Below are 13806 nucleotides of genomic sequence, written 5' to 3' on the forward strand. Positions count from 1 at the left end.
AGCTGCTTTTCGTTGCCGGTGTGATGATGCTCTATTATTTCTCATTCGTCTTTTCCGGTGTACAAGATGTATTGGTTTATGGATTTCATCATTTGATGTTTCTCCAGAAGTACTTAACATGTGTTCTTTAATCTGTGGCTGTTCCATATCGCTACTTTTACTGACTGCACTTACAGGTAATATATCCAAAGCCGAAGTTGAGTCTGTTCCTGCCATATCTTCATTTGCAGTTTCTACCCAGATTGTATCCAGACGTAAAATGTTTGCCAAAGTACTTAATTCTTGGGCTTCCTGTGGAACACTGATTGCAGTCTCTTGATATTCAGAATTAACCAAACCTTGTGTTTTACGTTCAGATTCAGACAACACAAACGAATCATATTTACATGTCAAAGCAAAATGATTTTTTCTACCACAACGTAAACAAATCTTTCCCCATGCCGGACAACGACCTCTTTTATGCTGCATCGCACAAAATCTACAATTAATCTTTGACACTGGTGAAGCCTGAGCCGAAGATACCGAAGAGCTATGTGAGCTATATGATGTAGAGGTACTATCCTTCTTTTGCTGAACCCTAGACGATTGGATAGCGTTTAAATCACTTTTTTCCGATGACTTATAAAACCGTAGTTGTTGTTCGGTACTCTCCATTGCTAAAGCTATTTCTGTTGCTTTGCTGAATGTCAACTCTCGAGTATTTAGTAACTTTCTACGGATTGATTCGTCCGCAATCCCCAACACAAACTGATCCCTCAAATTTTCGTCTAAGCAACAGGTATACTCACAGAAGGTCGACTGTTTCTTTAAATCCAATACAAAAGATGAAATTGATTGATACGGCTTCTGTCTCATGATATGAAATTGATACCTTTCCGAAATAATATTTACTTTTGTAGCATAATATTTTTTCATGACGATCTTTATATCTTCATAAGACTTTGTTGATGGAGAATCTGGCCAGCACATGTTACATACTTGATCATACGCTTCAGTTCCCATAACTGTAAATAATGTTGCTACCTTCCGTTCTTCAGGTATTTGTGCTGCAATGCACATGAACTCAAAGCGTTCCAAATAAGTTTGGAGACGATCAGTTTCCACATTGAAAATCGGAAAACTTGGAATTGTAGACATGATTACCAGAGCGAAACTTCAATGAACGACTGCGCCAAATGTAAAAATTGACTTTTCTCTCTAAATTCTTTACTAACAGAATATACACACCACAATTGGATCTACTACAATGCTAACGACTAGTCCAGATGAATAACGCATATAATTGCAATGATCACTTTTATTGCTATACCTCTATTGGTATACACTCTTACTGAAGCTATCCCAACTATTATTGTGGATAAACAATCGCTATTCCCATACAAACATGTATTGAGTAATCTCAACTCATATATCCATTACCTACTTAATAATCTAGCGATTCTCTTCACTTAACTACATTATCAACATTACATAAACTATCTGCCTAACAACAGCTTTCGTCACGGCATGTGACCAATTTAATAAAACTTCCTGCCTATACTACATACTACATCCCAACAAAAGTATTCTAAGCGATGACACAAGGAGAGATTTTCTGTATATTGCGAGTAAGAGATTTTCTGTGTAGCACAAATCCGAGTGCTTTATGTCGGAGAAATTAAAGCGACTACTTGTGTAATGAATCCACAGTTACTCAGTTCTTGAATACGTGGTATTCGTAATCCACTTATCAATTTGTTCTACTCCGACTCTTAATTAAGTGGGCTAAGACTTGCCTTTGAGAAATGAAATCTTTCAGTTTTACGTCCCACGATTATGCCAGTTAGACTAAATTAGATGCTGATGATGAGAAATGAATGAAATGGTGGAATGAAGAAAGTGGAAGGAAACGGGAGAGCCCCGAGGAAACCCATGCACACGGTGTTTGTCCATTATGAGCTGGGATCGAACCAAGAATTCCACGCACTAGAGATGAACGCTATACCACTGAGGCGCCGCGGCCCCACTTGCCTTTGAGCAGTTTGAGTTCACAGTTTTTTCTTGTGTGTGTTTCATAAAAGGAAATGAAATCTTTCAGTTTAACGTCCCACAATTATGCCTGTTAGGCTAAGGGAGACGGATGATTTTGGCAAGTGAGTGATAGTGAAATAACTTTTGGAATGAGAAAGTGGGAGGAAATCGGAGTACATTGAGAAAACCCACGGACACGATGTTGTCCACCACAAACTTACCTGGCTGAGGATCGAACGCGGAACCCCACATATCAGAAGCCACTGACCAACCGTGCCCCTTTTGTGTGTGTTTTGTCTGTATGTAATTCATCACCGAGGTTATGAACGACGGAAGCAACTATTAACGTGGTCTCCACATCATGACTGGAACTTTATACGGGTACATAGATCAACATGTATGATAAATATTTGCAGTAAAGGTTGTTCCCCACCATTCTATTTTGCCTTCAGGAAAACCGGATTACAAAAAGATGCCATTGATTCCCACTGACTCACATTTAAATTTGGATGCATTTTATTCTTGACTCGATCGTTGATTATTTAAGAAAATCCTTAGAAAAATATGAACCTACCTGCACAAAAGTGCTAAAATTAACAATAATAATAATAATAATAATAATAATAATAATAATAATAATAATAATAATAATAATAATAATAATAATAATAATAATAATAATGCGCTTTAAAGCAGAAAAATAATTAAATACTATTATCTAAAAAAAAAATTGAAGTGTGTACCAAAGCAAACAACTTATTACCTTATAAAAGTATCATTCCAACTAATTGATAACCTCGACAATATTAACGGACGCTTGAATTTGGTTAAACTGATAACCATCTTGAATTTGGTTAAAAAGAAAAAAAGAAACAATGTCAAAATACAATAACATCGGAAAAGTGTGTGTCAAACACATTCGTTATTCAAAAGTTACGGATGCATTTAGATGGGTTATTCTTAAGCGTGACTTATACAGTATTCACACGCGTGGCATTTGTTATAGCTGTCAACGTATTGCTAACTCGACTAATTAATTGCAGAAATTGCTTGCAGATGGTGCTGCAGCCAGATCCTTAATTCAATTAACTCGCACTCCAGCGCCAAAGCGACATGTGGCGATCTATGGAACTATTGAGAGCATGAATTGCCTGAAAATCACTTTTCCACTCCTTTTCGATGATTGCACTTCTTATTTATAGCGACACATTGCGCATTAGAATATATTGGATCAAGCGTTTGTGATCAAGAAGGTAGTTGTCACTTCGCAATCATGAGTCCAAAGTTCGATTCTTACTGTCTTATAACATGAATGGAGGATTATCACAGTTACGTCAAAGCAACAACATACAAAGTAGCGGTAGAAAAAGTTAAATTAAAACAGCAATGGCCTTAAGAGGCCTCATCCCGGCGAAATTAAAATACCGCTAATTTTACAGTAATTATGTGATATCTTCCAATAGATAAAAGATAATCGAAATGTTGAACAAGAGCGCCCTAAACAATATCATTTTACATGAGATACCGTTATCACGACTCACTTATCTGCTTTCGATTTCGAGACATTTTGAAAATCGGCATTTATTTTCGCGTTTCTAAACGGCTGAAAACGGAAAACCACTAGGTGACTTGTGATAACGGTACCTCACGCAAAATAATATTGTCTATCGCGCTCTTGTTCCCAATTCGATTATCTTTTATCTATTTGAAGATATCGCATAATTACTGTAAAATTAGCGGTATTTTAATTTCGCCGGGATGAAGCTTCTTAACCCGTAACTGGGCGATTGGGGACAAATTTTACCACTAGGTGTGAAAGAAGAAAGACAAAATGCCACGTAATATTTTTTTCTTAATTTTTAATTTCATTGTTAGCTCATATTTTATATAAAAACCTATTTTAAATGGCTGGTAAGATTCTATGTAATACCATAAATTTGTTTGCCAATAAATCTGAACATTACTTTACTCACAAAAGTAAAATAACATTGGGAGAAAATTTACCACCACGCGCCTACTAACGGTGAATAAAAGTGCGCGCCTGGTTAAAGGTTAACCAGAGATGATGTGGGTCAATGTAATCTTGACCCATGATCCACTGACCCACCTCACACCGTGACTCACGACCCACTGACCCATAACTCACCATGACACAAACTATTGAACCCACAACCCACCACTCACTGTAACGCACTCGTGACATACTCAATTTTTCGCAAAAATCTGGGCCTCCACTCCCCTTTAGGATATGTATTATTATAATAAAAGCTATACGATAACATCCCATACCAAAAGTCATTTCATTTCGATTTGACATTTGGCCGTGATGATTACGCACACAAAGTTACATTTATTTTTTTTTATATAATAATTCATATATTACAGATGATTAAAAACATATTTTTTTCCAGTAGTCAGTTCCTCAAGAAACGCACAAAGCCAAGTAGCAATTCCTATTGCTATTATTGCAGTTACAAATATCAATATCCAAAAGTGCCTGAAGTTCTTTTTTCATTTAGCCCCCCTTGGCGCTCAGGTATACACTGAATAAAGCAGCAAACTATGGTTTAACCGCCACTATATATATATATATACTTTCTTATGAATGGAGACCCAGTGTTACACTTTAAAGGTAAATTACTGTCGTAGCATTTAAATAAGCGAATTTGCTAATATAAACTACTACTTTCCAACGATGTAAATGGAAATGATGGTTAAAGTGTAGCACGATTGTGTTCAATAAAGAACTGAAAATTATGTAACTGGAATTTTAATAATTCTAACATCATTTAATAACAGCAATAATGTTGGAACATCATAAATCGGTATATTTCGTAGTAAGGCGAAAGGTAATGTCTAGGGTACATGATAGAGGGCATAGTGAAAATATTCAAATAAATGCTTACTTTTGATGTCCTTAACTCGAAACCAGGATCGCCGACAAACGGGCTTTGGGGCATAGGTTGCATGGATGAAATTATTTGGGAGAGATATAATTTTTCGTTGAAAAATGTACGATTAGACTGCAGAATGGTGAATTTGGGCAAAGTGGCAAAATTGTAATTTTGGGGGATGAATGGAAAATTTGAGTACAAGAATGGTAAACTTGGGGGGTGTTTCCACCAAAAGCACACAAAGAAAGTTTTATTGGCAGGGGTCCGGTACTACAAGCCAGTACGTCTATGCATTATAGAACGGGTAGTTACCTACACCTGAAAGGACGATAAGTAATTGTAAAATACTTCCACCCAATTATACAAAATGCTGCAAATAATACTTAACTTCACCCAAGTACCGCAGTAAATCCCAGTGTTATCAGTGTTATAGAATAAACAGTGTAAATAGAATACATATTTATCACCATAATTGAAAATCAGATTTCTTTAAAATATACCCTATTTAACTAACTAACTCTATGGCCTATGAAACCCACAGGTTCAACGCCACCTACACGAAAGCTCTTCATTGGCTTATGTCCTTAGGCAACTGGATCCAGTTCCTACGTTGTATTCCCATTTCTGAGAGATCTGTCTTAATATCACCCTTCCATCTGTGCCTAGGTCTTCCTAATGGTCGTTTTCCAATTGGTCTTACACTTAAAACTTTGAAAGCGTCCCTACTTTCTTCCATTCTGGCTACACGACCTGCCTACTGGAGACTGCTAGACTTGATGACTAACAATGTTCAGTAAGCAGTATAAATTGTGCAGTTTCTTATTATGTAGCTTCCGCCATTCCCCATTTCCGTTCCTCTTGAGTCTGAATATTCGTGTCAGGATTTAATTCTCAAATACTTTCAGTCTACGTTCTTCCCTCAGAGTAAGCGACCATGTTTCGCAATCATACAGCACAACAGGTATGATTATAATTTTTAAACTTAAAAAAAGAAAGAAAGAAAGAAAGAATGTGTACGTGAAAGAAGACTATTCATAGTAACTACGTGTGCTTGCTCATCACGGCCAAATGGCAAAGTCAAGTGAAATAAGTTTCGGCATATAGTTAGGTCCCGATCTCAACTGGGATGTTATCATATCGCTTTCATTATAATACATATCCAAAGGGGGGAGTTGGGATCCGAATTTTTGCAAGAAATTGAGTATCTCACAAACCGTTCAACATACGGAGCTGAAATTCAGTATATTAACTCTTTGTTAAAAAAAATGTCCTAACATTTTTTTAAATTCTCTTTTATAGGGGGGCACTTTCTATATATAGGAAGTTGGTAGTGGGTAGATGTGTAAAAAATAATCGGAAACGATCGATATTAGTTGAGAAACAAATTAAGAAACAATTATAAATCGAAAAATAAAAAATAGACAGTGCTTTGCAGTATATATACACACTACTTTGTTTTATAATAAATGCTGAAGCTTGTGTTTATTATATGAAGCGTTCAGAGCACAAGGCAATCACCCATAAAGTTGCGAGGAAAATAGACATAAAATTTGTGTTGTAAGCTTAATTACATGGAAAATTTTACACCCTTTTTTCCCTTTGCTTTGATCTACTATACCTTGATTTGAGACTTTCAAATTTCATCCTATTTTCCTCTTTTAAATATCTATAATTCATCAAGGAATAAGGAAATAATTATATATATATATATATATATATATATATAATTGAAATTCACCGTAATTTGGCTCATGAGAAACACTTCACCATGTTATCTCGTGAGGTCCGGTCCATCGTATTATAACAGAGCGGTGCTTGAGCAATTGACATAGAAATTCAAAGTCCGATTAGTGATAATTTCACAGTCTTGTTTTGTTACAAGTGTAAACTATTTAGTCAGTGGAGAGGAGAGAGTGAATAATGGGTCAGAGTTGATGGGTTTTGGTGGGTCGGAGTGGGTCATGATGGGTGGTGGATCAGAATTGATCATGGTGGGTCGTGGGTCACGATGGGTGCTCGGTCATTGGGTTGTGGGTCAGATTTTCACTGACCCACGCCATCTCTGTCCAAGTCCTCTAAACTAATAGGCGTAGAGTGTTGAAAGTTTGTATTAATGTCCTCCTTGCACTCTAGGAGACCTGTAAGATGGTAGTTTTTGAAATGAGCCCTCTAAGAGGCGATACGTGGGGAAAATATTGAATAATATTTCGCTGTTCGCCACATACATGAAACTATTAGGCGCAGAACCTTGAAATTGTGTATATAAATATTTCCCATGTACCATTGACTATGAAACTAACGGGTCCTTGATTATTTTTTTCGACTTTTGAGATATCATGAAAAATTTTGGGAAGAAGAAATTTAAATGTTGTGAAAATGTTCTCATTGAGCTTTAGGCTGAGTGAGGCACGGTATTGAGAAATTGCACTCTTATGGATGAAAGGGACTCTTAAACCTTCCCTCCAACTTCTATTAGATCTTTGGAAGTCTTGAGCATAGAACTTGAAATTATGTACAACGTAGCTCATAAAGTCCTAGGCTGCAGGCAGGACAGAGTTTTACAAAATACGAATCTATAGGGGAAAATAGGGTTGGACTGTCTTTCGCTGTTCACCAGATTTCTGAAACAATTGGACGAAAGTATTTAAAATTTTTGAAAATAAAAAATCTAATATTCAAGATCTAAGAGATCAGGAAAGGCGGGTGGAGGGAGACTAAGCCTATTCTCGGTTTAATACGTTGAAATCATCCATGATGGAATTTAGATAGTCCTACTCCGAGGCGTAAGTAGACTTATTGGAAATTTGTATATTATTACAACTTGGTTTTGAAACGTTCAGCATACATAAATATGAGTGAAATTTATTTATATATACTGTATATATTAAAACATACAGTATGAATATAATATCATATGAGAATACAATTTAGATAAATATTGGTGTTGGAAAAAGAATTAGGGTTGAATTTTGAAAACAAAAATCGGTTTGAGGGATATACAATTTGAGTAAGAATTTTCACGAAACGAAGAATATCTTCCGATTTCGGGTGTAAGAAAACGATTTAAAATCTTCAATATTTTGTGAAAATACTTTTATAAGCCCCTCCAAAAATATATATTATAAATGACTAAAAATTGACTATAATTTTCGTGTATATGAGTGAATTTACTTTTTTTGTGATGCCAGAGGACCATTTAACTCTGTCTTGACGTTATGAACAGTAATTTAGGAGTAATTTAATCAAGATTAGTGAGAATAATTTCTGTGAAATCGAACTTACACTGACAAGTATTTTGAAAGCAGAATAATGTTGCAAACATTGTATATAAACCTATTTCAATTTTTTTTTCCATAAAACTTATTTTTCGTGTGCGATGAAAAGGTATTCCGCTAGTACATACATACAGTACAGAATGAGTCAAAATGATGTTCCCGATTTCTATTATTATTATTATTATTATTATTATTATTATTATTATTATTATTATTATTATTATTATTATTATTATTATTATTTTAATTTCACGTATGTAAACAAAGATTGCACATACTGATTGGTCATTTTTTCTAGCACATTGTAAATGTTCAAATTGCGATCCATGAATTGCACGACGCACATCTAACCTATAATCAAGTTCCTGCCAAACCCTTCCTAACATGTCAGGGTCGATATTGGCCACAACTGCAGTAATAAGCTCATGCAATTCAACTACAATTGTAGCAAGTGGCGGCAAAAATACCCTAAATTCTCCACAGAAATGTCGTTGAATTTTGCACAACGGACTTAGTCGCATGAATATCAGGAACACAGAACGCTTTGCGGTCTGTAGAAGCCATATTGCTCACTTCGACTCAACTGCCTCCTGGCGGACATCTACGTAACTACATCTCTGCATTAGAGAAAAAAAAGAGATTATATCCCAAATATATATTGACAAGAAAAGTTAATTACTGTTCGAATAATAAATTAACGAAATCGGGAACATCATTTTGACTCACCCTGTGTATTACAAATGCAAATATCTTGTTCTATTTCACATAATTCATCCTTTCTTTTATTTTCAGGAAGCGCATGGTGATTCATGTGCCTTACTTCATCCGACATATTTACCACATCAAACCCCGTACAAATCACTTAGATGTGTCCAGAGCTGCTTCAACAACCCAACAAACAAAAGCCCTCCCGGAGAGTAGTGGCCAGTGCGAGAAGGTGTGCAAATGCTTCCCTACAGTCATCTATGTACCCCAACCAATGCCATGTACTCAGGGATATTCACACTGGACCAATATGCAAACACCACACCAGAATACTCAACCCAATACCTATAACTATGCCCAAGCATTCTCAACGTACAATACAGCTGCGACCTCAAGAAGCAGAACGCCCCTGTCTCTCGGTAAAATTTATGATTTAGCAAATAATTTGAGCGACTGGACCCCAATCATCTCCATTGGAAACAGTATTAACTCTGTATCGGACATTAAAAGCTCTTCGTTCAAAGCATCAGCTCCATTTACCAACCATAAGGACTTAACAAAGGCCATCTTTACTGCGAGCGAAAAGAGGTCCGACAACGGTAATATTGAAGTAACAACTTTGTCTCCGCCACAGAATATTTTCCTCGAAGCAGCCAAGAAATACCGAAAACACGGCTGGGAGTTTCTAGGAATTACCAGAAGAATGGATGGAGCTGCTTTAGTTGTATTCCAGAAAAGACACACAATTCCATCCTCCAAGATCTCCAAACTGTTAGAGGTTGAAGACGAATCAAGTACTGAAGAGAATTCTAGTGAAAATCCAGATAAGAAAACAGAACCAGAAAATGTACAAGTACAAGCTGCCAAAAATTCAGCCGAGAATAAAAGTATTGCCCAAGAAAAATCCGATATCATTGAGGACAGCACAGAAGTGTCAACGGAAAACAATGTCACCACCTCAAACTCAATGGCTGATGAAAGTACGTAGACATCGTTAATAATCAATTTCATTGTTATTTCGTTCCAAAGTGCTATAAACATGTATAAGTTGGGTAGTAGAAACACGACTATTAATTGTACTCTTTGGGGTAGGGTCTAATTGTAATTTCGATTTGGTAATTACTTGGGTAAGAAAAATCAATTTTTCGGAAAGAATGAGAAAAAGCTAAAGGCTTCTTGCACTATATAAAGGATGTTACACAATTTTATGAGAAAATACTATTGTGTTGGTGTAGTTTTAGCTCCTAACACCGGGAGCGCTAGTGTCAATATGGTACACTGTAATAGGAACACTAGCGCTTCTCGCGTTAGAACTGTGAACTATGACAGTAAGAATATTTATCTCTTTAATGTGTAACATAACTGGGGTTTGTTTCATGTAATAATGCATAAAATTCACGTATATGTGGTCCTTACATATGAATATACACATGAACATGTGCTAAAATTGCTGCCAAATCAATGCGTTTTCCTTATATTGTAGTAACATAATACTACTTCAGTTTTTCAGTATTAATTTATTTTTCTACTAAAAAGAAAACATCTGCTGAAAAATGTACCTCATATAATTAATGTTATGATCACTGTTTACAAATAAAATAATATAGAGGATGAATTTCATAGGTCAAAAGAACAATTCGTGAGATATGTTAGTATCTTATTAGTTCTAATAACAAATTTGATTATATAGCCTAAAATTGATAATATATCCTCACAGTATAGCTAACGCAATTAAAACATATTGATATGAAAGTATTAATAAAACCATATGTGCGTATAGCAATGTATATAAATCTTACATATCCTGGAGAGCTGTAGGTTTACTTACATGTACAGGGTTATTAAAAAAGAAGGAGCCGATTTCAACCATTTACATAGATACAGACACACACAATATATCACTGGATAGAGAAAAGTTCAAATTTTTAATCCCCACCTATTAGTTCCATTTAATTCCTACAACGGCGCTGCGATTTGTTTACTAGAAAGTGGCGATGCCCAAAAGAAGTCGTTTTGTGTCCTTTGTTGCAGTACAGCGTGCATTTCGTTTTAAATTCCACTAAGAGCTTCTTCGTCATAAACAGATTTGCAATTGGTACAAAGAATTTGTAGAGTGTGTTTGTATATGCAAAGTTAAAAGCGCTAATCGTCCTCGCAAATCAGATGAAAATGTTGAGCGTATCCGAACTGCTTTCGAATGTAGTCCTAGGAAATCCATAAGCAAAGGAAGCCGAGAACTTTGAATTCTGAAACCAACGGGACTTCGAACCTTTCTATATTCAATGATCTATCGCATGTGTCTTTATCTATTGTAGTTCATTAAAAATAAATATGCTAAATCCGCTCCTTTTTTGAATAATGCTGTCTTGTATATATTAAATGTCATTACTAAAAAAAGGTCAATCAGTAGAAAAAAACGCAGTAAAAGGTATTTAATACTAATTACATGTTCATTGTATCATTTTGTGAATTTTTATACAAATATGTCGAATAATAACCATGAATCATACACTTCAAAGTCATAGGAAGGGATAACCTACTGTTATGCTACAACTAGACTAGTTTAATCAATATATATTTGTATTGAGTAATGCTAGTATATATAAATTTCCTTGAATATTCTAAAATATTTTATTTTCAAGTTTCATGATACCAAATTAGCAAATTATTTGATGTAACTACTGTAATTAAGGTGGAGCTTCTTCCAGTAATTACCACTTACATAAACAGAAGGGTAATTCTGTTTTTAAATATGTTCTACTTACCCCGACTGCATTACGCATGAATATAACACTTTCGGAAAACGAATACACTGTAAAGTTGTATGTTTTTATTTCTATTTTTTTAAAGGTAATAACTTGATCTCTGATTTTATGTTGTAGGATGTTATAAATACTGATTGCTCAATCACATTTAAAGTTCTGACTTTCTAGTGTTCCTGTTACAATTTTGTCAAGACTGTGATTTTTGACAGCACTAAGGCACGCAGTGCGCTGTACTGTATGCAAGTAAGTTATTATATACAAGTTTAGTGAGAAATGTGTGCCGAATGCTAGTTTTTTTTTGTGTTTGTTAGTTTATATTGTTTGTTGTTACTTCTTGTTACTGTTTTTAATTGTTTACTGCATTTACATAAAGAAAAAATAAATTATTTTGTTAAAGTTCTTTTCTTTATTTTTAGACTACCTTATGCACAATAACACCTATACGAGGTGTGATACGGTGAATACTTTTATTAGAAAAAAATAAGAAGCTTACACAGAATTTGATCTAATCTCCTTCAAAGTACTGTTCTTAGCTAACAATGCACTTATCTTAACACTGAATCAATGACTGAAATAATTTCTGGAAAGCTTCTTTTGGAAGGGTGTTCAGCTGTTCTGTCGTGGCATTCTCAACGTCAGAAATGGTGTCCAAACGTGTTCCTTTAAGCATGGTTTTAATTTCTGGGAAGAGCCATGAGTCGCGCCTGGAGAGTAAGGTGGATATGGACATTATTTTTTTTATTTATTTATTTTTTTTTTTTTTTTGGCCATAAACTCCTGTTCGTCAGTCAGAAATCTTAGAACGGATTTCGCACTCACTCTTCGAATAGCTATTTGCTGTTTGAACGAATACTCGAATAGTTTTTCTTGCCTCTTTTTGCACGTTTTCTTCTCTTTTTGAGGTTAATGGGCGTCCCGAAAGTTGCTCGTTTTCTACTGTCTCATTTCCACTTTTAAATTGCTCATGCCACTTGCAAACTGTCTTCTGTGTTACCGCATTATCGCCATACATCAATTTGAACATTTCATGAGTTTCTTTGTCACTTTTTGCAACTCGAAACAGAACTTAATATTCACGCGTTGTTCGAAATCCATGATGGGCGACAGACACGATAAACACAGCCTCAGTCTAGAGGCTCTGAACGCTGACTGACAAGTCAGAACGTGTTCCAACTTGACGCTGCCTGTCTCAACGGCTCAGGCTATCAGACAAATTTAATCAAATGGTTCTAGTGCCAGTAGTTGCTGCTAAAAAAAATAATAATTCACCGTATTTTTTGATCACATCTTGTATGTCAATAAACATTATTTATCATTAACTCACCTGTCTCTGCTGTACATGAGACTTACATTTACGTTTGATGAAAAACTGTTTTGATTTAATATGAACTTAATTCTTATTGGTTATAAAGTCAAACAAAACAATACAATATAGCTAAATAACCCAAAGTAAAGTCCAAGTAGGGAAATACTTGTCCACAAGCTTTCACGTCAGGAATAGCTTGAAAGAAGGAGGTGTTATTCAATTTTGTTCTGAAATATGCTGTAAGAACAACTAAAGTTAGCAACCAGGGCCTAGAGTTACCAGGGCTAGTTACCAGGAAATGGCGTATACTGATTATCTAAATCTTATAATATACGATATGAGAAAAGTACAAATAAATACAGATGTTTTATTAAACACCTGTAGGAACATGGGCTTACTAAATACATGGAAGTTGGCCGGGATCGTAACATTGCAAATAATGCATGCGTAAAAATATCAAACAATACCTTCGACAAAGTGGATACTTTCAACATTTAGGATCAATACTAACAAACTAAAAACATATCCACGAAGAAATTAAATGTTAACTGAAAGCAGAAATTCGTGTTGTTATTCAGTTCAAAATCTTTTGTCTTCCCGAATTCTGCAGAGGAATGTGCAGCGCAAAATATCTAAAGCAATAATCATGCCTGTTGCGCTGTATAGTTACGAAACATGGTCGCTTACTCTGAGAGAAGAAAGCAGACTGAAAGTACAAGTATTTAAGAATTAAATCTTGACACAAATGTTTGGATCCAAGAGGAACGGCAATGAAGAATGGCGGAAATTTCACAACGAAGAACTGCATAATTTATTAAGTCATTAAGTCTAGGAGGCTCAGTGGACAGGTC

General features: G+C 35.3%; 1 protein-coding gene across 1 annotated transcript in view; it reads left to right on the forward strand.

Annotated features, from left to right (window-relative positions):
• LOC145673847 (uncharacterized) overlaps positions 1–10341 on the forward strand; it is a 43335-nt gene extending 32994 nt beyond the window's left edge. Inside the window, exon 3 of the mRNA XM_081743619.1 lies at positions 8972–10341. Coding sequence (XP_081599745.1) covers positions 8972–9872 — 901 coding nt within the window. The 3' untranslated portion in view covers positions 9873–10341. The remainder of the gene's footprint in view (positions 1–8971) is intronic.
• The last annotated feature ends 3465 nt before the right edge of the window (positions 10342–13806 follow it).

The sequence above is a fragment of the Thermobia domestica genome, chromosome 17, assembly GCF_964235325.1.
Source record: "Thermobia domestica chromosome 17, izTheDome1.hap1.1, whole genome shotgun sequence".
NCBI classification, from domain to species: domain Eukaryota; kingdom Metazoa; phylum Arthropoda; class Insecta; order Zygentoma; family Lepismatidae; genus Thermobia; species Thermobia domestica.